The sequence below is a fragment of the Carcharhinus amblyrhynchos genome, chromosome 14, assembly GCF_965287045.1.
Source record: "Carcharhinus amblyrhynchos chromosome 14, sCarAmb.v2.hapA, whole genome shotgun sequence".
In the NCBI taxonomy this organism is placed as follows: domain Eukaryota; kingdom Metazoa; phylum Chordata; class Chondrichthyes; order Carcharhiniformes; family Carcharhinidae; genus Carcharhinus; species Carcharhinus amblyrhynchos.
The window spans coordinates 68,968,834-68,992,672 of record NC_137337.1 but is presented as its reverse complement, the minus strand read 5'-3'; the positions used below and the strand labels follow the sequence as shown (position 1 = coordinate 68,992,672).

General features: G+C 40.5%; 1 protein-coding gene across 14 annotated transcripts in view; it reads left to right on the top strand.

Moving 5' to 3' along the window:
* sipa1l1 (signal-induced proliferation-associated 1 like 1) overlaps window positions 1-23,839 on the top strand; it is a 349,286-nt gene that overhangs the window by 238,676 nt on the left and 86,771 nt on the right. For all 14 annotated transcript variants that reach the window (XM_080203040.1, XM_080203046.1, XM_080203047.1 and 11 more), the window contains 5 exons: window positions 956-1,130; window positions 4,947-5,050; window positions 6,999-7,156; window positions 8,242-8,815; window positions 21,048-21,322. In XM_080203040.1, coding sequence (XP_080059166.1) covers window positions 956-1,130; window positions 4,947-5,050; window positions 6,999-7,156; window positions 8,242-8,815; window positions 21,048-21,322 — 1,286 coding nt within the window. The remainder of the gene's footprint in view (window positions 1-955; window positions 1,131-4,946; window positions 5,051-6,998; window positions 7,157-8,241; window positions 8,816-21,047; window positions 21,323-23,839) is intronic.

Below are 23,839 nucleotides of genomic sequence, written 5' to 3'. Positions count from 1 at the left end.
CTGCCTTCCACTGGCCTGTATTGGAAGCATTTACAGATTGATAAATCAACTTTTTTTTGGCACATTATGTACACATCTTCCTTGGCCATCAGGGTTTGGGATGGGACTCAAACTCAGAGCTTCTGCCTTGGGAAGCAACGCTGCCCGCTGTGCCACAAGATTGTCCATGATCTTTTATCCTCTTCCAAACAAGGGTGAAAATCCCAATTATGAACGGAGTAAAGGAATGGCATTACTTATGAATGACGGAACCTTATTGGATGTCTTTAACAATTCCAAGTTTGTATGTATTATTTGGATTGGTTATAGGATGGGAAATGATTATGACCTAACTTTTACTACCTAGTAAAACAAATGCTTTGCATATTAAAGTCTCTAGTTTGCCTGGGTTAGTGCTGCTGTTCACCTGAGCTTCCTGTAATCACTCCAATTACTTTCAACTTGCAACATGAATGCAAACTCCATTTTGCCATTTGAGAATATAACCTAATGACCGTACAGCTCTTGGATTGCTGTAAAACCTAACTGCTGCACTAACATTATTTAAGGAGGGAAACCTGCAGTCCTTACCTGATCTGGCCTCTGTGGATTCAATTCTACACCAGTGTGGTTGACTGACTTCTGATGTCAATCACAAGCACTCAGTTGTGTTGTTACCTTCTCAGAACAACTAGGGATGAATGATAAGAGCAGGCTGTGCCAGTGATCCTGAGATTTCCATAAAAAGATTCTCACAGAAAACCTTTGTAGAAGATGCATAGAGTTAGGAACTCTATGCAAGCTTTCAAGTAGCGTGGTCTACTGAAGTCCTTTCAGTCTTTACTTCATTTGCTTTGAAAGGAAAGATCATCATGCTGTATTCTAGAGTAGGTTTGTCAATCTATTGAGGTTTTTTTGTGACCACTGGGATGGAGAGGCCCATTGCTGTAACCCATCTGTCTTTTTATTTGAACAGCTTAGCTTCCAGCACAAAGTAGGGGTAATGTATTGTAAAGCTGGACAGAGCACCGAGGAAGAGATGTACAACAATGAAGTGGCTGGCTCTGCATTTGAAGAATTTCTCCAATTGCTGGGAGACAAAGTGCGTCTCAAGGGCTTCGACAAATATCGAGCCCAGCTCGACACCAAAAGTAAGGCCTTAGAAATGCATTGAACTAAGTAAATATATGCTATAGACAATCTTGAATGGTCACAAAATGCTGCTGCTTCTCCCCACTGTGCCTCTGTTTCCCTTTACCCCATATCCTAGGGTGAAAGTAGTGACTCAATGAAATATGATCATTGGTCAGCTCTGGGTCTTACTCCTACCAGCTGCTCCTCATATGTGACCTAAGTGAATTTCATTGGGCTACTTGGGTTTAAAAATTACTTTAGTCTTTTATAGCTTAGAAATTAGCCAACTGAGATATTCAGTAATAGCTAATGACTGGCCTTCATGAACGATGATATCAGCAGAATGCATGCATGCATGTGAAATGTAAAATCATCAGGGATTTTAGATATTGTAATCAGTGCATCACTATGGTTTTTTGAAGGCTTTCCTTTACATTTCTTTTAGAAAAAGGCTTTTTTCTCTTTGACATTAGTTGAAACTCAACAAATATCGCCCAAATTCAATTCCTTCATTTGCCTGGCTTGGATTGTATGTAATTTTAAGACCCAAAAATGGGTGGGATACGGGTTGGCTGGGAAGGGACAAAGTCTGAACCATGGCAGTTTTAACTGAGCAGGGATACAATTGACTTCCAGAAGGCAGGCCGGTATTGAACCCTTTTTGAGGAGATGATGTGCTTTAGTTTCAGTAACATTTACATTTCTGTGATTGATGATCTTGGCATACCTGTTGGAAAAAGACTTGTCTGTTATTTGATTGGATAATTCATTACTAGAAGTCTGTATTTTCCATTTCCTTTATCTGCGTATCTGATAAATTAAGATGTTCAAAAACATGGGAAGTGTTTTTAAAAAAGACATGGGGATTTTGTTTTAATTTCCTATGATTTTTCTCAAATTGCTAAGCAATGCATGTTTGATCCCTGGGAGGATTAGCGATCCTACTCGTACTCCCAATTCACCCTTAAGTTTTATAGATGATTGCAGAATATTTTTGAGATTCACTTTCCTTATTCCCCTATGCATTTCTTAATGTTCTATTAATCCCTTTCCTAATTTCTCCTGTTTTATTTTTAGCAAATTGCGTTCTTGTTCAATATTTGTCTGTTGCTAACTTCTTATCCACAGAATTTTCAAACAAAATTTTCAAAAATCCCATTGTTGATCTGTAACCTTATGTACCAGTTTATCTTTGCACATCTACTCTTTCTTGCTGAAGAAGTTCTGCGCACATTTTAGGAATTCCTTTTTTGTGTGTCACTTTCTCTCCCCTTTCCCTTTCCCACTGATACAATCAATGAGTGGGTAATATCAATTTTATTTTTGTTTTGTTTTGTTCTCAGTAATGTGTAGTTTCTTTTTCTGTCATTTTCCTGAAAAAATAGTCAATTTGACGTTATTCTTTGGTTTTATTCCATTCTTTTTGCTTGTATATTAGTCTGTCTATTTCTCTGCTTATTCCTTCTGATCTGCTTTTATTTCCACTGCCCAGCACCATCCCTTTCCACTGAGTCTTTACTTTCCTATTTATCTAATTTGCCAGTTCAGTAGCTCCCATCCTGTTGATCTATAGCATGTTGTTATGGAATAGCTAGCTCTTCTGTGCCCTGGCATTGATAGTAATGATGAAGCCCTTTTGTGCACGTGCAGACCCAGGCAGCCCCCAAAGGCTGATGCTTCAACTGTTATCGCAAGAATTCCCACTCTTTCCAAAATGTTCCTTGCAGTCACATCTATGATGCAACAAAAAATTTGTGAAGTGCCCAACTAGCCATTGTACAATGTTTGAGGTGAAATTCTGTAATCCACATTTTCTGATTGTTATACTGATTATTGCTCATTAAAATTAATCTGATGTGTTTAGAAAATCTAAATCCAAGTGTTAAGACTTTCATCACAGGAAGGCTTCATTTCTGATTCTGTTGTGCTTGTGTTTATGGAGAGCAATGGTTGGAACTTGGGGACAGATGTCGACCATTCAGTTCCTTGATCTTGTTCCATCGTTCAGCTGGATTATTTGATCTGTGTCTTAACTCTGCCTGCTTGCTTCAGTTCAGTGACGCTCCACACCCTTGCCTAACAATGATATGTGATAGCCCTGTTTATCCTCCCTCTTCTGCCCTTGTGGAGTGGTGCTGAAGGAGCTCTGGTTGAGCCCCATCAACTCAGTACCAGCTGTGAATTTCATCTCCCTAGTCTACAATCTGTAGTTCCAGACAGGGTGGTGACTTGACAATTGAGCAGCCAAGGGTCTAATCATAGTACATGTAACTTTGTTAAAATTCATAGCTTTGCAATGAATTTGCTATACATCGTAAAACTTGAAATATGTGCTTGCATCATAATAATTTTGATCCATGTTTCTTTCCAGTGAGGAGCCAGGTTATAAAGTGCAGTGCCATTTTACTGTAATCAACCAAAGAATCAATTTATTGATTACCAGCCCAGTGCAACACAGTATACATCTGCAATTTAACATCAGTTCAATAAAAATCAGCTCTTTGAATTCAGATCTTTGAAAAATGGCTTATGCTTATCTTGTTTTGATCGCAAAATTTAGTCTTAACGAAGCCATTTCAGAATACCACATACAGTATCAAGTGAACTAGCACAGAATTTCCTAATTGAAAAGAAAGTCTGTGAGGTAACAAATAATGAAAAACATCATAAATATTGTATAAAGGATTAATGCTAAATATGTAAATACATGGTTTCCATCATCAGTTGATCATGTGACTAGAGGGTATAGCGAGGAGTGCTGTGTAAAGCCTGAGTTTGTATGGTATTCAGATAGTATTATGTTCAATAAATAGTTTACCAACAGCCTTGCCTCCAGCAGTACCTGTACATGCAGGTCACAAACATCTAAAACCCGTAACGATGATAAGAGAATAAACACACAAATCAGGATTTGAAAGTTTAAATTTTCACATGATCTTGGAAAAAAAAGTTGAATAAAAAGATTGCAACCTTTTAAGCCAGACAAACATTATCAATCAAGGATGAAACCTTCTGTCCAGAAAATGCCCTGTTCCACATGTAGGATTGGAAAATGTTTCTGAGGAGGCCCTTTCTGCAACTTTTAGCATTGCTTGGAGGATTAGTGCCTATGGTTTCCACACAAGCTTTTTATTATTACTGTGCACACTATTATCACTCTATCTCCAACAAAGAAAGGCAAGAGAAATACTATCAGCGTACTCCATATGTGCAGGCGACTGCAGTCATTAGGCATGAAGGTAGTCAATCATGATTTCTTACATGAGGCCCCACTGCGTGCCAAAGTTGGTAGACCTCAGGATGCTGATAAATTACAGCTAAGATTTTAATCTAATACTAATTGAACTCCTTGAACATTTCACTGAAGATTAAATACAAATTAAATTTGGAACGATATATCTAATATTGCTGACTTCTGACCAACCTCAATCTCTATTAATCAGAAAATTACACGGTGCTCCAATCAATCTAGTTGCCTCTTTAAATCTAGGCTCTTTTAAACTTCCCTATGGGTACTCTTTGAACTTCAACTCTTAAATTTCAACATTTAAGTAGTTGTAGTTAGGTCAGCCTGTGTGCTTAATTGCTGAAGTTTTTGTTGAGGGATTTTCACGATTGCTTTTTGTATTTGCTAGTAAGTATGACCCTCAGAGCTGATTAGTTCCTGTCAATCTCATAAATGATATTAGAAGGTGATTAACACAGAGCAGTCTTCCCGCAAAGTAAGTTAAATTGCTGTTCGATAAATTCTTCCAATGTGTTGTGTGATGGCCTCATTGTATTCAAGTTCCTTTCCCAATAATTGCGCTAAGCCTGCCTTCCTGTGTTTTCAGCTGATTCAACTGGCACCCATTCCCTCTACACGACATACAAAGATTACGAGATCATGTTTCACGTCTCCACCCTGCTTCCTTACACACCAAACAACAAGCAGCAGGTAGGCTAATGTCCACCAAGAGAGAACTTTTCTTTTGTTCAGCTGTGGTTTCAAGTGACTTGATTATTATTAGTTTAACATCATAACACAATATATGGGACCTGGGGAGTGGCCTTGATGCTAGACTTCTGTTTAACAGCAAACATCGATAATTGCCAGGGCTCAGTTGTTTTATTTTCAACGTTCCTCTTTCTTCCTGAAAGCTGAGTGAATGGAGGTCTTCAGTTGTTGGCAGCCTTTGATACATCACCTCATGAGCACTTTTTTTGTGCATTTGTGTTGACCAAGGTATTTTATCCAAGGGTGAATTATATCTAAGTCTCTCTCCTGATGAGTGTGTTTCTGCCCTTCAATGTAGGATGACCAGCATATAATCTTGAATAAAGGTCAAATAGCCATAGCAATACTGCAGCAATAGAGCAGGGCAGAGGCTGGATAATCACAGAATCCCTGCAGTGCAGAAAGAGGCCATTTGGCCCATGGAGCTTGTGCCAACAACAATCAACCCAGGCCCTTTTTCCATTACCCCACATATTTACTCCGCTAATCTCTCTGACACTAAGGGGCAATTGAGCATGGCCAGTCCACCTAACCTGCACATCTTTGGACTGTGGGAGGAAACCAGAGCACCCAGAGGAAACCATGGAGACATGGGGAGAATGTGCAAATTCCACAAGGCAGTTACCCAAGACTGCAACTGAACCCAGGTCTCTGGTGCCATGAGACAGCAGTGCTAACCACTGTGCCACCATGTCGGTACTTTTCATAGGTAGGCTGTCTGGCACTTCAAATCACCATTTGCAAGGTTTGTATCAGGAATATGCTGAAATGCTTATTCAGCTGGATGAGTACTGCTGCAACAGTGCTCAAAGAACTAAATGCAACTCGAGACAAAAGTACTCTTATTTGATCTGGACTTCTACCATTGATCTCAGTATGTACCCCCTTCACAGTCAGTTCATGGAGGCTAATATGCTGTCTGAAGGCTAATATGCTGACAGAAATTGCCCATGTTTACTTTGAAAACCAGTTCCACCTATGAACTCCAGCACTGAGAATGATGTGGGAACGTCATATCCAATTTTTTTTCTCTAATTGCACACCACCTTGACTTGAGATGTTTTCAGTGATTGTTCACCATTGCTCAAATGTTATGAATTTTCTACCTAACATCACAGTAGGAGCCCTGTCTCAATGGCTGCAGTGGTTCTAAGAGAAAAGTCACCGTCACCTCCTCAGGGCAATGAATGCCACTCACCTGATGAAGGGGCAGCGCTCAGAAAGCTAGTGGCTTATGCTACCAAATAAACCTGTTGGACTTTAATCTGGTGTTGTGAGACTTCTTAACTATGTTTACCCCAGGCCAACACCTGCATCTCCGCATCATGGCCACATGCTAAGTCTTAATTACTCGTATACTGTACCCCCACATGTTTTCTCAAATAAAGGAATTGTAAAATGGCAAGCCGTTGCCCATCAGAGTATCTTCATTCAACACCACTGAGGCATGAGGGGTTGGGAAGATTCTTGATTATTTTGTATTAAGTACTCTTTGTCAAGTTTCTGTGGGATTCATGCTTTGCAGTTACTATTTGTGTTTGGTAGTCACAAGTCAGATTATACATGGGCCACTCTGCTCCCTCAGAAGAGCAACCCCCTGGTACACCAATGTGAAAGTTTCTCTTCATGACAATGAGCTCAATGCCTCATGGCTTGAGAATTGCCAAATTGTGCATTGTTTTATGTTTGATTTGTGACTATGTGTCTGTCACATTTCCTTCATTTTCACAAAATTCAATGCAGTGGCTCTGAGGAAACTGGCATGTTTGTTGACATTTTTAAGCTCATTTTCCCAAAGAGAATAATTAATTCTTGAGAATTTGCAAAACGTGTCACCCTGATTTAACGGCAGCCTGAGAATTATTTTTTTCCCCGTTTTTGATTTCAGCTTCTGAGAAAACGACACATTGGGAATGATATTGTGACCATAGTACTGCAAGAGCCTGGAGCCATGCCCTTCACTCCAAAGAACATTCGCTCCCATTTTCAACATGTGTTTGTCATAGTGAGAGTGCACAATCCTTGTACTGAAAATGTCTGTTACAGGTGAGTAAAATGAAAATGCCTTTGTGTTGTAAAAGAAATATTCTATTCTGGCCTTATTGTTAATATAAAAAGGATGGCTGGTAATGACAGGTGTAGTTCTTTGGCTGCAGGCTTCTGTTTGGTGGGTTACTGCCAGAAATTTGGAGTTTTGGCTCCACATGCCAAGCTTTGCTTTGAGGGCCAATCCTCATCCTGGAAGGGGATGGGGTTTGATTACTAACACCAGTGTGAGCAGGGAGGAAGAGCTTGGTGGAGTTGGGGGTCTGGAGGATGGGGTGTGGTGGAGGGGGAGAAGCACTTCAATCTGCTCAAAGCTGTGCTCTGTTTCTTTTAGCCGATCGGTATCCCGAGGCTCAAGAATTCTGCCTGGCCAAGGTTAAACCTGCAAAGTGGGTTAACTCAGAATCTGCCAGCTTCTGTATGATATCTAAACTGCCATCCCATCTCCTGGGAGTGGGTTGGCAGCCTCGCTTGTCCGGCTTACATTAAACTCCAAAATGAGCAGGTTGGAGCTAATTATGGTTCCATTTGAGTATTTTAACATTTCATCCAGCTGCCGACCCATCTGTTTTGGGAGTGAAGTTTTTCAGCCAGTAGTCTCTTCCCAGGCCATTGCTCCAAGATATGAAATCCGCTTTCTACTTCTCCCTACCTTTGTTAGTCTGAAGACATGTCATTGCTCAGAGTCCGGCTCTAGTTGCAGCTACTGCTGAGATTTGAAGCCTCTTGGACGTGAGGAAAATATATTTCCTATGCGGCTTCTCATTCTGGCTTGATGCCAAGTTGCCAGTGTGTAATTAAATGCACAATTTTTAATGATAGGTATAATCTTTGTTTCTTATGTGCAGGACAATTTAGAGACAGTGATATTTTCTGCTATTAAGTAGTACTGGGTTGGTGTGACGAGCACATAACACATCTCAAGTTTGGGAGATTCTCAGAGAACTGAAATAGATTCATCTGAAAGTCTGAAGGATAGAAAGAACAGCATCATTCACAGCATTCAAAAAATATATTGGGTGTGCCAAGGTCCATACTTGCCTCTTCAAATTGTCATATAAAAATAACATGGTTTTTTTTTGCAGCGTTGCTGTGGCAAGGTCAAAAGATGTGCCTGCGTTTGGCCCACCAATTCCGAAAGATGTCACCTTCCCCAAGTCATCTGTCTTCCGGGACTTTTTACTTGCTAAAGTGATTAATGCAGAGAATGCAGCTCACAAGTCTGAAAAGTTCCGTGCCATGGCAACAAGGACACGGCAGGAGTACTTGAAAGATCTGGCAGAGAATAGTGTCACTAACACACCGATCGATCCTTCTGGAAAGTTTCCCTTTATCTCTTTGGCGACAAAAAAGAAAGAGAAATCGAAGCCTTACGCCAATGCGGAGATGTATAGTCTGGGAACGATTGTATGGAGTGTCCGCGCAGAGGACTACAGTTGTGCTGCTGAAATCGATTGTTTACTAGGAATCTCCAATGAGTTTGTGGTGCTCATTGAAGAGAGCTCCAAGCAGGTAGTGTTCAATTGCTCCTGCAGGGATGTTATAGGTTGGACTTCAAACCTCACAACTATCAAGATCTTCTATGAACGAGGAGAGTGCATATTTGTCCGGACTTTTAATAATGTTGAGGAGATTAAGGAGATAGTCAAAAGGCTGGAGGTAAATCACCATTTCATGATTATAGGTTTCCCTGTTTAATTTATGTTCTAATAGCTTGTTTTTGCTTGAGCATGGTTTGTAAATTAGGGAATTTAGCTGGATAGTGCTGCCTCCATTTTCATTTTAGCTAGATTCCTGAACCAATCACACTTTTTTTTAAACGACAGCCACTTTGCTTGCCTTTGCACCTGTCTTCCTCGCTGCCTCCCACACATCATTTCCTGTTCCCTCACCCTCTCCCACTCATTGCCCTACTCGTCACCTCCCTCTCCCACTGAGGACTTGGGACAGGGCAGCAACTGGTAAGCAGCAACGGGGTTGATTGAAGGGTAATGAGCAGGAGCAATCAAACTAGGTGGTATGGGAAAGGTGGCATGGAGGAGAGGGAAGCTGTGATCAGAAAACAATGAGCTAGAGGTAAACTATAGTTTTGGGCTGTTTAGGTTGAAGGCAATCCATTAGGTTTTTAATGTAACAGTTACAGGTCAGGAACATCACCCATCTTTAATACATGTTTCTTATGAGGAAGTGATTTCTGTTTAACATGTTCTTGTTTAGTCTACCATCTTTTAGGAACAGTGGGCTAGCTGTACTTTCTAAGCAATTAACATGTGAACGTGTGAATTAGGAGCAGGAGTAGGCCACTCAGCCCCTCGAGCCTGCTGCACCATTCAATAAGATCATGGCTGATCTGATTTTTAACATCAGCTTCACATTCCTGCCATTTCTTTCATTTTGTGAAATCTTTTTTCTAAAGTTGCATAGTTTTAACTGGTTTGAATTGGGGCTTAAAGCTGGTTGAATCTGAATGATTCGTGCCTTTAAAAGGCAAAAACTATAAATATTTTGGCCTTCTTTTCCATATGGTGTATTATTTGAGCACCAGTTGTGAAGCATTGCATGCAGTTCTAATAACATCATTCTGTGGACCTGGCCACAAGCTGAGCTCCAATTTGGGGTGAGGTTGCATTTAATGCAATGAGATATTCAGAAATCAATTAACACTCCCGAACGTGAGGCATGAACCTATCCAGTTACAATTCATTTCATGAACAGCAGAGTTAAAAGCATTTTCCTTTTTGAATTTCTACCAGTTTAGCCATTGAATTTGGGGTTCGAATATTAGTTCTAGGGAAGGTAGGCAATGTAAATACTGACATTCTAATTTTGGTTGTATTATGGCTGAATGCTAACACACATTCTACTCTGCTCCATCAATGTCATCCCCAAGTTGGGCTGCTTTGTGCTGAAATTCTGCTAAGAAATGCTTAATGTCATTTAACCAGAATCTTGCAACCAACACAGTGTTAGACACCAATTTTCAAATTTAAAAAAAAGTCCAAAATTGTTCACATTTTTCTGTCTCTTTCAACTGAAAGCTATTCAAGTGTTCCTTGAATGTCCAAATCTAGTAGGCCATCCAAGTACGAAAAAAAACTCCCTTTGGAAAAAATCTGCCTGTTTACCTCCTCACTTATTTTCACCTTGAGTTCCCTGGTAATGGACTTTGTCATAGAAAACACTTTGTCTCAATTAGTTTCAGATTTTTCAAAGCTTCAATTAAGAGGCTTTGAAGTCTTTTCCCCTGAGAAAACTTGCTTCTAAGTAATATATTCTGTTGCTATTTCCAATCCTCACCCGGTTGGTGTGTGTTTTGACAGATGTTGGTCAGGCCAGATAGTATTGATTAATGATTCACAGAAGGATTAATGGTTATGATGTAATTACTGCTGCTATATAGAGTGACGGTCTAATTGAATGCCAGAAAGTAACAAGATATAAACAGCTTTGAATTTAGATTTATAGTCATTAAGACAGTAATTGTGTTCCTGAAATGTAGGCAATAAATTATGGGTTTTCGGTTGTTCTGGAGAGTATTATAATAGCTTTTTTTCCAAATGGTTTCTGTCTTATTCCTCTATTGATCCTCTATCAAGGATATGCTGTGTATGCCGAATCTTGTATCTCAAAGATTTTGAATACTGACTTGAGGTTAATTTCCATAGTTAAACTGAGAAATGAAGTAAAACTCTTTTTCTCGTTTTGTGATTGTGCTTTTGTGTAAAGGTTTCACAACTACTCCATCCATAGATAACATCAAGGCCATTTAATGAAGTGAAGGGAGTAGTGTCAGCTCCAAGTTAGTGTGTGTAATGTTTGTGTAGTATGTGCATGTTGTTTTGTGTGTTTGTTTAGTGTCATGGTGGGTGGGTGTGGGGGACTGTCTGTGTTTTAATTCTTGCACAGCTGACAATTTCTTGACCTTCCCCTCACACCAAAATGAGTATTACCAGCTAAACTTGTAGCTCTTCCCTAAACTGTTTGACAGTCTTGTCCTTACAACACCAGTGAAACTTCAGTTTCCCCTCTACTGATAAATTTCTTCAGGGGAGCTCCCTTTCCTCTTTCATTCCAAAGACACCTTTCACCTTCAAAATCCAGTTCTGTCAAAACTTGAAAACTCTCTTTCTGGTTTGAATTTTGAACAAGATGCGAGAAAATACCCATTCTCAAATAGATGAATCTTCTCTCATTTACAACTTCCACCTGACAATTTCATGAACTGCAAACTTTTGTGTTTTTATTGACAATATTTTGATTGTCCTTTTCTTTGTTTCCCCTAAATATGTTCCATCTATGGTCTTGCTCCATGCTGATTCATCATTGTTGAAATCTAATTAATTCTTATTCTCAGACATACTTTTAACCTATTCTTTTCATGAACTTGAGAATTATGGGACTTTTTGGCTCACTTAATCTTTTCCTATAACCCACATGCTTGGTGTCACCAAAGTGCTATCTTTTAGCTTTTCACCTTCTCTCTTGTATTTGACATGCATGATTGCTTGCAATCAGTTTCTTAATACAACAGGAGGCTGAGGCGGGGTATGTTTTTATATATTTTGTGGGGAATTATCATGTCCCCTAAAGAAGTCCATACCTCTGTGTGTATAAATGATCTAATTAAGCTGGGGAAAGGTTAATAGCGATAACTTACCAGACAAGCTAATAGATAAAAGAGACAAAGTGCTAAATGCGTGCATTTGTAATGAGGCTCTGGTAAAGTGTATTTATAAGTAAATAATAGTTTAGAAATTTGCATTAAGAGATAGAGAATTCAATTTTCAGCTGTTAAACTTCAGACTGAAGAGCTGAAAACAAAGGAATCGAGGATGAAATGGGAAAAACAATATTGAGTTGACTTGGGGTTGGCTGTTTATGGGGAAGGTAATATGCTGAGAGAAGATGCAGAGTAGCCATCCAGAAAACCATAAATTTCTGGGATTTTCACAGAAGGGTGAGAGGGAGGTTGAGAGATCATGTGATAACACCTTTACTACAGCAATAGCTCTGGGTGAAAGTACTGGCTTTAATAGTCGAACATCTATAAGGGAGTGTTAACTGGAAGGTGTTTACTTGTGGGCCTAACAGCATCTGTGGAAACAGAGCCAGTGTTTTGAAAAGGACCTGTACTGATTGCCAGATTCCCCATGGTGCATGATGCCATGACTATGCACAGATTATTTTCCTTTGTGCTTTTGACAGCTCGGCTATCTTTATGAACTGGAAGGAAACTTATTTCCTCAATGTGCAGTTTCTGTGCGACTACAAGCAGTGAATCATGGCAGCTAAGTGCCTGATACCCTGGCAGTAGTCACTATTCCTTCCTTCTGCTGCAGTAATCTGTGCCTCCTATACTTGACGCACAGCTGGTGACTGAATGACAAGGGCTAGCCACTGGTGGTTATGATCCTAGTCTGGAATCCATGCACATGGGCACAGCAGTACTATACTGAGAGCATGCCATTGCTGGCCTCCAGCAGCACTTCTACTCCTTGGACCACTGAAGGAGCTGTGGGGTACTCAGTTGTTAGTAGTGTGACTTGTAACACTATGCTGCACAGCCTTGCCATCATGAGGGAGCAGCCCTTAGCACCACTTATCAGATAAGAAGCTGAGGAGCAGGAGCACAAAGAAAAGGAGAAAGCAGTACAACACAAAGTGAAGGAAGAGCCTGTGTTCCATGTGCCTTTATCTGCCTTGCCACTCCTAGACAGTGCTACCCAATCGTTGCAGCGTGGCTGGACAGCTGGTAACTTTCAGTGGAGGAGGAGATTATAGATAGCCTTTGGACAATGACCTTGAGTGCCCAGCTTCAGACTTCAGTTTCTCAGCATGTGTGGCTGCAGCCTTGGTGGGCTGACTGGCTAACCAACATCATCAAGGGCATATCCTGTGCAATTTCTCAGTCTGAAAATATTACAGCATGAGGAATTAATGAAATGAGAGAAGAAGATTACATATGCTGATTCTTCATTGATCGTCTCTGCCTTACCACTGTTCACAATCTTGGTGCTCCTGCCCTTGATAGCAAACACTGTCTCTTTGGGCCTAAAGCATGCAGGTGTTACTCGCCTCCTTTGCTACTGCTTACTGTTACATTTTACCTTGCCCTGCTAGAAAGGAGTAAGTGTGTTGATGAGTGTCCTGTGGCTGTCATGGTGGAACAGCTGCCATGTGTTCAGGTGTGGGCATGAAGTTGTGCTGCTGTGCCAAGTTTGTGAAATAAAATATGAAATTAAGGATTTAATACTGATTGATACTGTTGGTAGATGTGGGCATAGTGGAGATTAGTTGATAGGTTAAGCTCTTTTAAAATGAACTTACTGACCTTGACTCGTGACATGTTTTTCTTGCTCTGCATCCATGTACTTGGAGCAACACTCCTCTTATTGGTCACTGCCACTGCTACTTTTCTCTGAGCATGTCTGGAGGGCCCCTTGTCCCAATGGAACCTTTCTTCCTTTTCACTTCTTTCACACCAAGACCTGTCTAGTGCATTGGCTGAAAACCTGAGTGCATACACATCCACATGTTCAATCATTATTCAAGCTATCAGTGATTTTCATCTTCACTATTTCTTGCAGCCACCCAATGCACCTACTCTTTAGGCTACCTTAAGGCAGCTGTAGACACGCATCATAATGGACCTTCTACTGATGCTAGCGAACGGAGTAGATAGTGCTGGCTGGACAGATATTCATTTACCTCGCGGCTTGCAATCTGATGTGTGACCATGGGCTATCCTGCCCTGCATTGACCATACCTGTTTTCAGGGTTAGCTAATATATTCCCAATTACTATTTTAAAACCTTGTATGTTTGGAGAAAATGATCCAACGTATCATCAGAATAGCACCCAGCATATAGGTCTGTGTCCAACAACAGCACACGTAGCATGCTTCATCTCCAACACCGAATAAACTACCTGTTCTATAGCTTCTTAGGTGCTGTGTATTGGTTAATTGTTTAATGGCTGGTTGGGTGAAGCTTCCTATCTGGAGATCAGTCGTGTTAATTAGGTGTTTTGTGTTGCAACAGGAAAATATTAATTCATATACAGTTGAACATCAATTGTGGCATCACTCCAGATAAGAAGTTCAATGCTTCAAAGTACTGTTTTGTTTTGGTGAATCATTGTTTTTCATAAACTCATATTTGCAGCACTGTTTGTCTCCCAGCCTACATCTGCCAGCCTTTTTTTGCCAAGTAGAGGTTTAGTTGCTTAGCCCAGAGTTTAAGAACCCATTTATGGTTTTAGTGACAATTGTGCAAGTAGTTATTTTATTCTTCTATTAAATTGTGTCCATACTTCAAACAAATCTTTGCCTTTATGCAGTGCGGCTCGTGTTGGAAAGAAGACTCAGAATAGCGAAGAGTGAATAATAAAATCCCTATAGTGCAGAATGAAAGGCTAATTCATTAATGTTTATGCTATAGTAAAAACATAAATAATGCAGGGATGAAAGTATATTTCTGACCCGCTGAAGTTCAATCTTCCCTACTTTCATTTGATGAATTATTGCAAATATTTATCACTACGAAACAGAGTTTCCCAATGATGGTGCTAGGAGAAAAAAAGGTTCCTTTATTTCATGATCATAAGAATTGTAAGAGCTCGGAGGTGTAGTCGGTAATTCGGCCCCTTGAGCCATTTAGTACAATTGTGGCTGATTACATCGCGGCCTCAACTCCACTTACCTGCACGTTCACCATAACCTTTTTAAACCCTTACTCATTTAAACATCTGTCCACCTTTTCCTAAATTTACTCAAAGTTCTGGCATCCACCACGTTCTGCGGTAGTGAATTCCACAGATTCACAACCTTTAGAGAGAAGTAATTTCTCATCTGTTTTAAATCTGATACCTTTTACCCCTCATTCTAGATTGCCCCACAAGAGAAAACATCCGCTCCATGTCTACTTGTCCATCCCCCTTCTCATCTTGTACACGTTAATTAGATCTCCTCTCCTTCTAAGCTCCTGGGAGTCTAGGCCTAAAGTGCCCAATCACACTTCATATGTCAAACCTCACATCTCTGGAATTAATTTAGTGAACTTCCTCTGAACTGTCTTCAATGCAACTACATCCCTCCAAGTAATGGGACCAAAACTGTATACGGTATTCTAAGTATAATTTCACTAATGCTTTATAAAGTAGCATCAACACTTCTTTTATATTCTATTCCTTTTACCAATAAGTGTTATGATTCTATTTGCCTTTCATATTACCTGCTATACCTGCATACTAGCTTTCTGTGATTCATGCACCTGGATACCTAGAACCTTCTGCACCAAAGCAATATGAAGTTTCTCTCTATTTAAATAATAATTTGCCCTGGTATTTATCCTACGAAAGTGGATGACTCGCACTTACCAAGTTAAACTTTCCCTGTCAAATTATTCCCTAATCACTCGACCGATCCATAAGCATTTGTAAATTCCTTATTTCATTAAACAACTTACTGTCCCACCTATTTTAGTGTCCGTGCCTGCTGGACTGACTTTTTTGAAGCACTTTGAGGTAAATTTCTGCCTATTTTCGTAAGAGGGAAGTAATGCCAAACCAGCTAACCACAGAATGTTACCTTATTCCAATGTGAATGTCAGGCTATCAGGATTAACCTTGGGGACAACCTCCAGAAAATCAAGTTGACAGCAGCTAACATGGATTTAGAAGCAAAAGATGTCATCTGACCTAACTTCCTGAGTGGCGGACTTTGAAAACCCAACAATATGGTGCATTTCACAAAGTTTACTGAATAAGCATTGAAAGCAGTGAATTTTCAAGATAATGCGTGGGTATACTTAATAAGTCATCTGAAGGATATGTAGGAAAAAGGATGTAAGAGTAAAACTAAACTGTAGGTTTGTCTGTTTAACCTTAGTTATGGGAAAGCTTTTACAAACAATTCTAAAGGGGGCTGCAGAACGGGCTAAATGTGCATAAATTATTGAGGGTAGCAGGGCACTCGGGATCCTGGCTTTGAGTAAAGGCATGATGCATTTTTTGAAAAAAAGGAAGTTATGATGAGCTTTAATGAAACATTGGTTTGGTTTCAACTGGAATATTATATTCAATTTGAGCATCATTCTTTAGGAAGAAGTAGTGAGAGTGCAGAAAAGATTTATGAGAAGTTCCACAGATGAGGAATTCAGTTCTGAGGACAGAGTGGAGAAGTTGGGGTTATTCTCCTTTGAGAATCAAAAATGGAGAGGAGATTTGGCTGGTGTTCAAAATCATGAGTGCTCAAGACAGGGCAGATGAGGAAAGCTGCTCCCTTTGGTGGGGCAAGAACCAGAGGACAACTGATTTAATCTTATTGGCATAAGAGCCAAAGGCAACATGAGGGGTGTGCAGTCTTTACACAATGGTAAGGGTCTGGAGTGTACCTCCTGAGCATATGTGACAGAGGCAGATTCAGTCGTGGCTTTCAAAAGAGAATTGGATAAGCAGCTGTAGAGGAAATTGCAGCGTTTACAGGGGGAAAATGGGAGAGTTTGAGTAGCTGAGTTGCAGACAGCTGGCAGGACTTGATGGGCTGAGTTGCCTCTTTCTGTACTGTAACCATTCTCTGCACCTACATATTAGAACATTTATATAGGGAGGAAGATAAGTTCTGACTTATTCCCCGGGGATCTGTTTTGATCCTTGATGGTTCCAATTGATAAATGATGTATTTGGAAACTCGATGCATATAATTTGAATTTGCAGAACACCAAACATTTTAGTTAAACCTGAGGAAATAGCTTGGGGCAGATGAAATTCAGTAAATGTGCAAATGCTACTGATATCAAAATGCTACCTGGCCAGCATGATGGCAGTGATTAGCACTGCTGCCTCACAGCGCCAGTGACCCAGGTTCAATTCCCGGCTTGGGTCATGTCTGCACGTTCTCCCCATGTCTACGTGAGTTTCCTCCGGGTGCTCTAGTTTCCTCCCACAGTCTGAAAAACGTGCTGGTTAGGTGCGTTGACCTGAACAGGTGGTGGAGTGTGGCGACTAGGGGAATTTCACAGTAACTTCATTGCAGTGTTAATGTAAGCCTTACTTGTGACTAATAAATAAACTTTAAGAAAAAGTGATAAGTATTCAATGAATAGTGTTTTTTTTTAATTCATTCAAGAGGTATGGGTTTTGTTGGCTGGGTCTGCATTCATTGCCCACCCCTAATTGCCCTCGGGAAGATGGTGAAATGCCACCTTGAGCTGGTGCAATCCCTGTGGTATACATGCACCCAGTAAGAAGTCTCTCAGCACCAGGTTAAAGTCCCACAAGTTTATTTAGTAGCACAAGCGACTAGCTTTCGGAGGGTTCTCTCTCCATTTACATTGTCTGTATCTTTAAGACTTGATTACCTGTGAAGACTCGCATTCCAACCATTATTTTGTAAATTGAGTTTGTGTCTTTATATGCTCTGGTTGTGAACTGAAATCCCACTCGCCTGATGAAGGACAGCGCTCCGAAAGCTAGTGGCTTGTGCGACCAAATAAACCTGTTGGACTTTAACCTGGTGTTGTGAGACTTCTTACTGTGTTTACCCCAATCCAACGTCGGCATCTCCACGTCACGTATGGGAAATTCCAGAATCTTGACCCCGCGACCGGGAAGGAACGGTGATGTTTTTCCGAGTCATGATGATGTGTAGCTTGGAGGGGAACATGCAGGTGGGTGGTCTCTTGTCTGCTGCTTTTGTCCTTCTGGGTGATAGCGGTCATGGGTTTGGAAGGTGCTGCACTGTCTCTTGTAGATGTACACGCTGTTGTTGCTGTGCTTCGGTAGTGAAGAGAGTGAATGTTTGTGGAAGGGTTGCTAATCAAGTGGGCTGCTTTGTCCTGCGGGGTGTCAAGCTTCTTGAGAGTTTTTGGAGCTGCATTTATCCAGACAAGGGGAGAGCATGTCATCACACTCCTGACTTGTGCCTTGTAGATGGTGGACATGCTTTGTGGAACCAGGTGATGGTTTACTTGCCGCAGGAATCCTGGTTTCTGACCTGTTCTTGCAGTCACAGTATGCATATAGCTTAGTATATTGTTTGTTGCGAATGGTGCTGAACATTGTGTAATCATCAGTGATCATCCCCACTTCTGACTTTATGAAGGAGGGTCAATGATGAAGCAGCTAAAGATGGTTGGGCCTACGACACTACCCTGAGGAATTCCTGCAGCGATGTCCTGGAGTTGACATGACTGACCTCCAACAACCCAGCCATCTTCCTTTTGTGCTAGGCGTTGCTGCAACCACTTTTTCCCTCTGATTTGCACTGACTCCAGTTTTGCTCAGACTCCTTTACACCACACTTCGTCAAATTGACCTTGATGTCAAGGACAGTCGCTCTCACCTCACCTCTTTTGTCCATGTTTGAACCAAGGCTCTAATGAGATCATGAACTGAGTGGCCTCGGTGGAATGCAAACTTAGTGTCCATGAATAGGTTGTTTTTGAGTAACTGCTGCTTGATAGCAATATTAACAGCCCTTTCCATCACTTTAATGATGGTCAAGAGTAGAGTGATGAGTTGGTCATGATAGCAGAGTTGGATTTGTCCTGATTTTTGTGCACAGGACATATTTGAGCAATTTTCCACATTGCTGGGTAGATGCCAGTGTTGTAACTGCATGGAATAGCTTGGCTGGGAGGCAGTGGGGGAGGGGGGGCACAACAAGTTATAGAGCAGAAATCTTCAGTACCGTTATTGGTGTATTGTCAAGGCTTGTAGTCTTTGCATCCAGTGCTTTCAGCTGTTTTTTGATATCACATGGAGTGAATCTAATGGGCTGAAGACTATCATGTGATGCTGGAGACATCTCTAGGAATAGTTAAGGGTAAAGGCGAAGATGATCTAGAAGATTTACTAATGTCTGTTCAATATGTCCGTTCCCTGCAAATTGCCAATCAACAAAGCTAATGAACGCTGAGCTTTGCAGTCAAAGTGATAGAATACAAGTTGGAACTATTGACATTACCAACACTTCCTAGTACCCCTTGGCCACTGTCTCGAGATGAAGCAGTCTGTTCGGAAACTTGCAAGTTGCATTTCCAATTCTAGCTTTATCGTAAAGACCATATACTTTTGCTTCTACTTTATGACATGGAAGTAAACAAGGTTTAAAGGAAAACTAGGTTGTTGTTTAGCAACCGGGGGCCACCCTGGGTTGCAAAGATTATTTGAGTGAAACTGAACAGGCCAAGAGAGCTGTCGGAGAATTCCAAAAGCCCAGTAACCAGGGAGTCGGGGCAAAAAGTACATCTCAAGAAGACAGTTAAGTTAAAGGATCAAAGAACAGGAAGTTAAACAAACTCCTACTGTGTGAAGTTAAGGTAAAAAGCAGAGAAAGTGCTCTGACTTGGAGACAGCTGCACGAATCAGGTTTCAAGTGAGAGGTCAGATGTCTGAGGTAAATCAAAAACTTGGTATTATCTTTAAACAGCTTGTGAAGCAGTTGTGTTCTGCTGGCATGGCTGGATACGTCAGAGATTGTGTGGAAGCTTGAATGCACCTGGAAATCCAAGGGAAAGGAATACTGAAAAGAGTGATCGAAATCCTGGAAGTGGATCCTTAATGAAGACATCCAAGAGAAAGCGTTCTTTAGGAGAAGATTTTAAGACGTGTTTTGGAGTTTAAAAGCACTTGTGTAGAAACTGGAGGTCCAGTGAGACCAGTTGGCTCATAATGTGACAAGTATCTGGGGGGATTTGATGAGAAATCCACAGAAGTTCTATTGGGTGACATCTGCCACTTAGTTTGAGTGTGGTGTTTTTGATCACAGTTGGCCTGTTGGTTTACGTGAACTGTGTACTTACTGAGAACATGAAAGTAAAGGACCTATTTTGTTGTAAGTTGTGTCTTCCGGATGAATCTGTGTACATCTGTGAAGATATAGATGGAGTGAAGGAGTATTTTGTTATAATCAATCTTTACATGTCTAATAAATATCTTATTCTTTGGATAAAAGTTAATCTGCAGTCCTGTGACACTGTTCATGCACATCTCTAAACAAAGAAAATTAGGAGTTACAGCCTTGAGCCAGAGTTCCGTTCTGGACCTTGACAATCCAGTAGTAACACCAGCCGGGATCATGGCATTTAAATATCAGCTCACTTTAATAAAGTTTTTGGCTTAGTGGAGTGTTTTTTTTTGCCCTGTTTTTGCCTCTTTTGAAGAATTTAGGACGTTTTTCTGTCTTGAAAGGGCTGTGGACAAAATTAATTCTTTCCTTTTGAACTAACCAGTGCACTCTAAATCCAAAGCATTACCTAGAACATTAAAGCTGCCAAAGGCTATTATGATTTTTGTAACCTCTATCAGGATAGTTATGATCATTGTATAATATTTGAGATGTTTACAAGGTTAATACAAGAAATGACACTAGATAGACAGTAGAGGAGAAAGGTGTTCCATGCAAGTAACTTGTCAGAAATGGCAACCTATGTACTTTGTGTTGACCGAGTTACAGCTGATGAACAACTTTGTATCACCTCCTTGCTTCCCACTGCATCAAATTTTTGAAGTCCTCTTTTAGAACTCCCCCTGTGGCCTTCCTGTCCCTTACTTCAGTAACCAACTCCAACTCCAGCTCCAGATATTCTTTAGTTCCTCTGTCCTGACTTTGGTTCACTACAAAGCAGCTGGAAACACTGCCTCTGGATCACACTCTCAGAAACTTTCTCCCTAAATCCTCGCACCCTGCTTCTCCTGCCTTTTTCTTCAAATACCAGTCTGTCCAATTGTGTTTTAGCTCATCACTTCTAATTTCTCTTTGTGGCTCACCATAAACTATATAAAACATCTGTTAGCAATGTTGACAATAGAAACTATTATTACTTCTGTTTTATTCTATATAAAAATTTAATTCCCCAGAACGGTGTCATGTTGTCTACATCCTTTTCAGGTGATCACAAAAGGGTGCGAGACTGTGGAGATGACATTGAGGAGAAATGGCCTAGGCCAGCTTGGTTTCCACGTTAACTATGAAGGCATTGTAGCAGATGTTGAACCCTATGGTTATGCATGGCAAGCAGGACTCCGACAAGGCAGCCGATTGGTGGAGATCTGTAAAGTTGCTGTGGCAACGCTGACCCATGAGCAAATGATTGATCTGCTGCGGACATCTGTAACGGTTAAAGTGATCATCATTCCACCCCATGAAGATAGCACTCCTCGCAGGTACGTTCCCTGACCCTAGCCCTGCTGCTATATTTAAATTAAGCTCTCTGCTACCAAAGCTGTACAGATCTAGCTGTCAGAAGCCACTAAATTTACACTGGTTGCATATGTTCTTTGATTAGAGTCAAGTAGTCAACTTTAACTTTTAAAACTAATACTTCTGGAAGTAAACTAAATAAAGGCAATAAAAAAGGGACTCCAGACATTACTATAATTACTGACAATAATTGAAGGCGAGTGGTTAGCCCATTCATGTGGCAGTCCCTGTCGACCATTTGAATGTAAGCGTTAACTTATTTATTTTGAATAGCATACAAACGTGTTATGAATTTATTTGCTAATATTGGCAGTGGTAGGGTTCAATTTTTCCTGTTATTTACACTTCAAACTGTAATATTTGACTTAATAAGTTTCTTTGATATTGCTGCTGTTCATAACATTCGTATGGTCTATCTCCAGACTATTTGTGCCTAGGATATCAACAATGCACGTTCGTGCAGTCTTTTGGTGGCATTAGACCAGCGTATATGTATTTGCAATCTGTAGTACTTCTCTTTGACGTGACTTAGCCATTGAGAATTTCACCAAATAATTTAATGGTGGAACGTTAACCATGTCAATAGAACAACCTGGGTACGCATGAAAGTTGACTGATCAAAACACCATCTTCAACTGAACGCCTTCTACAAATGTAAGGCTATGTAATATCTGTAAACCTGAAAATTCTTAAATTGGTCTTCCATTGATCCTCTGCTTGACGGGTAGAACCTGCAGGTTGTTGGCGACTAACCAAAGGAATCTTCTTTGTTCCATCATTTCTGAATTAACAGTGAGATTTTTAGCATCATCTAATGTCAGCAGCCATATTTATAGTCATTCAGTTCAACATTTCACTGGGATCACTCCAGCTGAGTAGATAGCAATCCTCCTACTTTTCTCTTTTTCCATTCAGGAAAGAAGCACTATGTATTCTTGTGTTGCGTTAAGGGCTTTAAAATTATCTGGTTCAGCTGATGAAACAGGCATTTGTAGAGATTTTGGTACTAATGAAGAGTAACTTCAGTTAAAGCGGAGAGATTAAAGAAACTGGGACTGCATTCCCTAGAGCAGAGAAAGTTAAAGGAAGGGGTGTTCAAAATTTATGACGGATTTTGATAGAGCAAATGAGGAGAATTTTTTTCCACTAGTGAGAGGGTTGCTAATGAGAGGATAGAGATTTATGATCATTGGCAAAAGAACCAGAGACGCGATGAGAATTTATTTAATGTGATGAGTTACGGCCTGGAATGCATCGTCGGAAAGGGTGGTGGCAGCAGAGTCGGTAGTTATTTCAATAAATATTTGGAAGAGTGCTTGAAGTGGAAATATTGCAGGTCATTGGAGAAGAGCATGGGAGAGGAGCAAATTGATTGACTGTGTACATTCAGCCCATTAAAGAGCTATGTGATTCTCTGAGTGAAGCTACATCTAAAGTTTCCACTGCTGTTGACCAAGTGGAAATGCGTGGCTTGCACCAATCTGAATTAAACCATGTGGTTGGAGGTCATATCCATGTTTTGTAAGAATGTGATTTATGAAGTAAATTGAGTGTTAATTAATCACATGCATATTCTCTTAAAGCAGGTCAATGACTGTATTAAAATTCCTCCCATGGCAAACAGCTTGTCTAAATATTTTAGTCTGAATTTGGAGAGAGGGACTACATAGTTTTCTGTGGCACTGTCCCTATCTTGTATGAGGTGATAGAACATCTTTCATAGATCAACACGGTTTTTTCATGATCTCCTGCAAAGTCACCTGTTTGTCTCTTATGTGGCCAGGATTGGGGTGTCCATCTAACACAATGCAAGAGTACTAATTGCCACTGTTGCCTATTGTTGCATTCATGTAAAACTAATGAACTCTCAAGGCTGAGACTCATTCAGCGGGAAGTTCACTCACACTATCAACTAATCTTAAATCATTTTGCCTTTGAGAATACTTGCAAGGCAGTCTTGTGGAATAATCCCCTACTTCTGCTGTTTTAAGTTGGCTGTGAGCCAAGACTTGTGGTTCAGCCAAGGATGTATGAGCTATGTTGTAGCTCAATGATGGATGAGTTTTCCATCCTGTTGAACAGCACTGCTTTGGATTGCCATTCTTTTTCACTTCCCCTCAATGAAGTTGATTGAAGAAATACAGCATTCTTTGTTCCTTCAACAAAGTTTTCTACACATCACCTCCTCTGGACCTGCCCAGAAGAAATGAAGATCAATGTTCTGTACTGTAATGATAGGCCATTGGGACTGGTTAGCTCTTAAATAGTAGCAATTTTCCTTCTAAAATTCTTCCAGTCATTTGTTGGAGAAAGCAATATAAATGGAAACCTTGCCAAAATATTCAGTGATTGTATTCACAAATATGACAAGAGGGGAGATGGAAAAGTTATTCTTATTGATATCGTACCAGAATGAGAGGAAGGATTGGCATAGACAGAGGCAGCTGCCATGCGGTATAATTCAATGTTTTAAAGGCTAC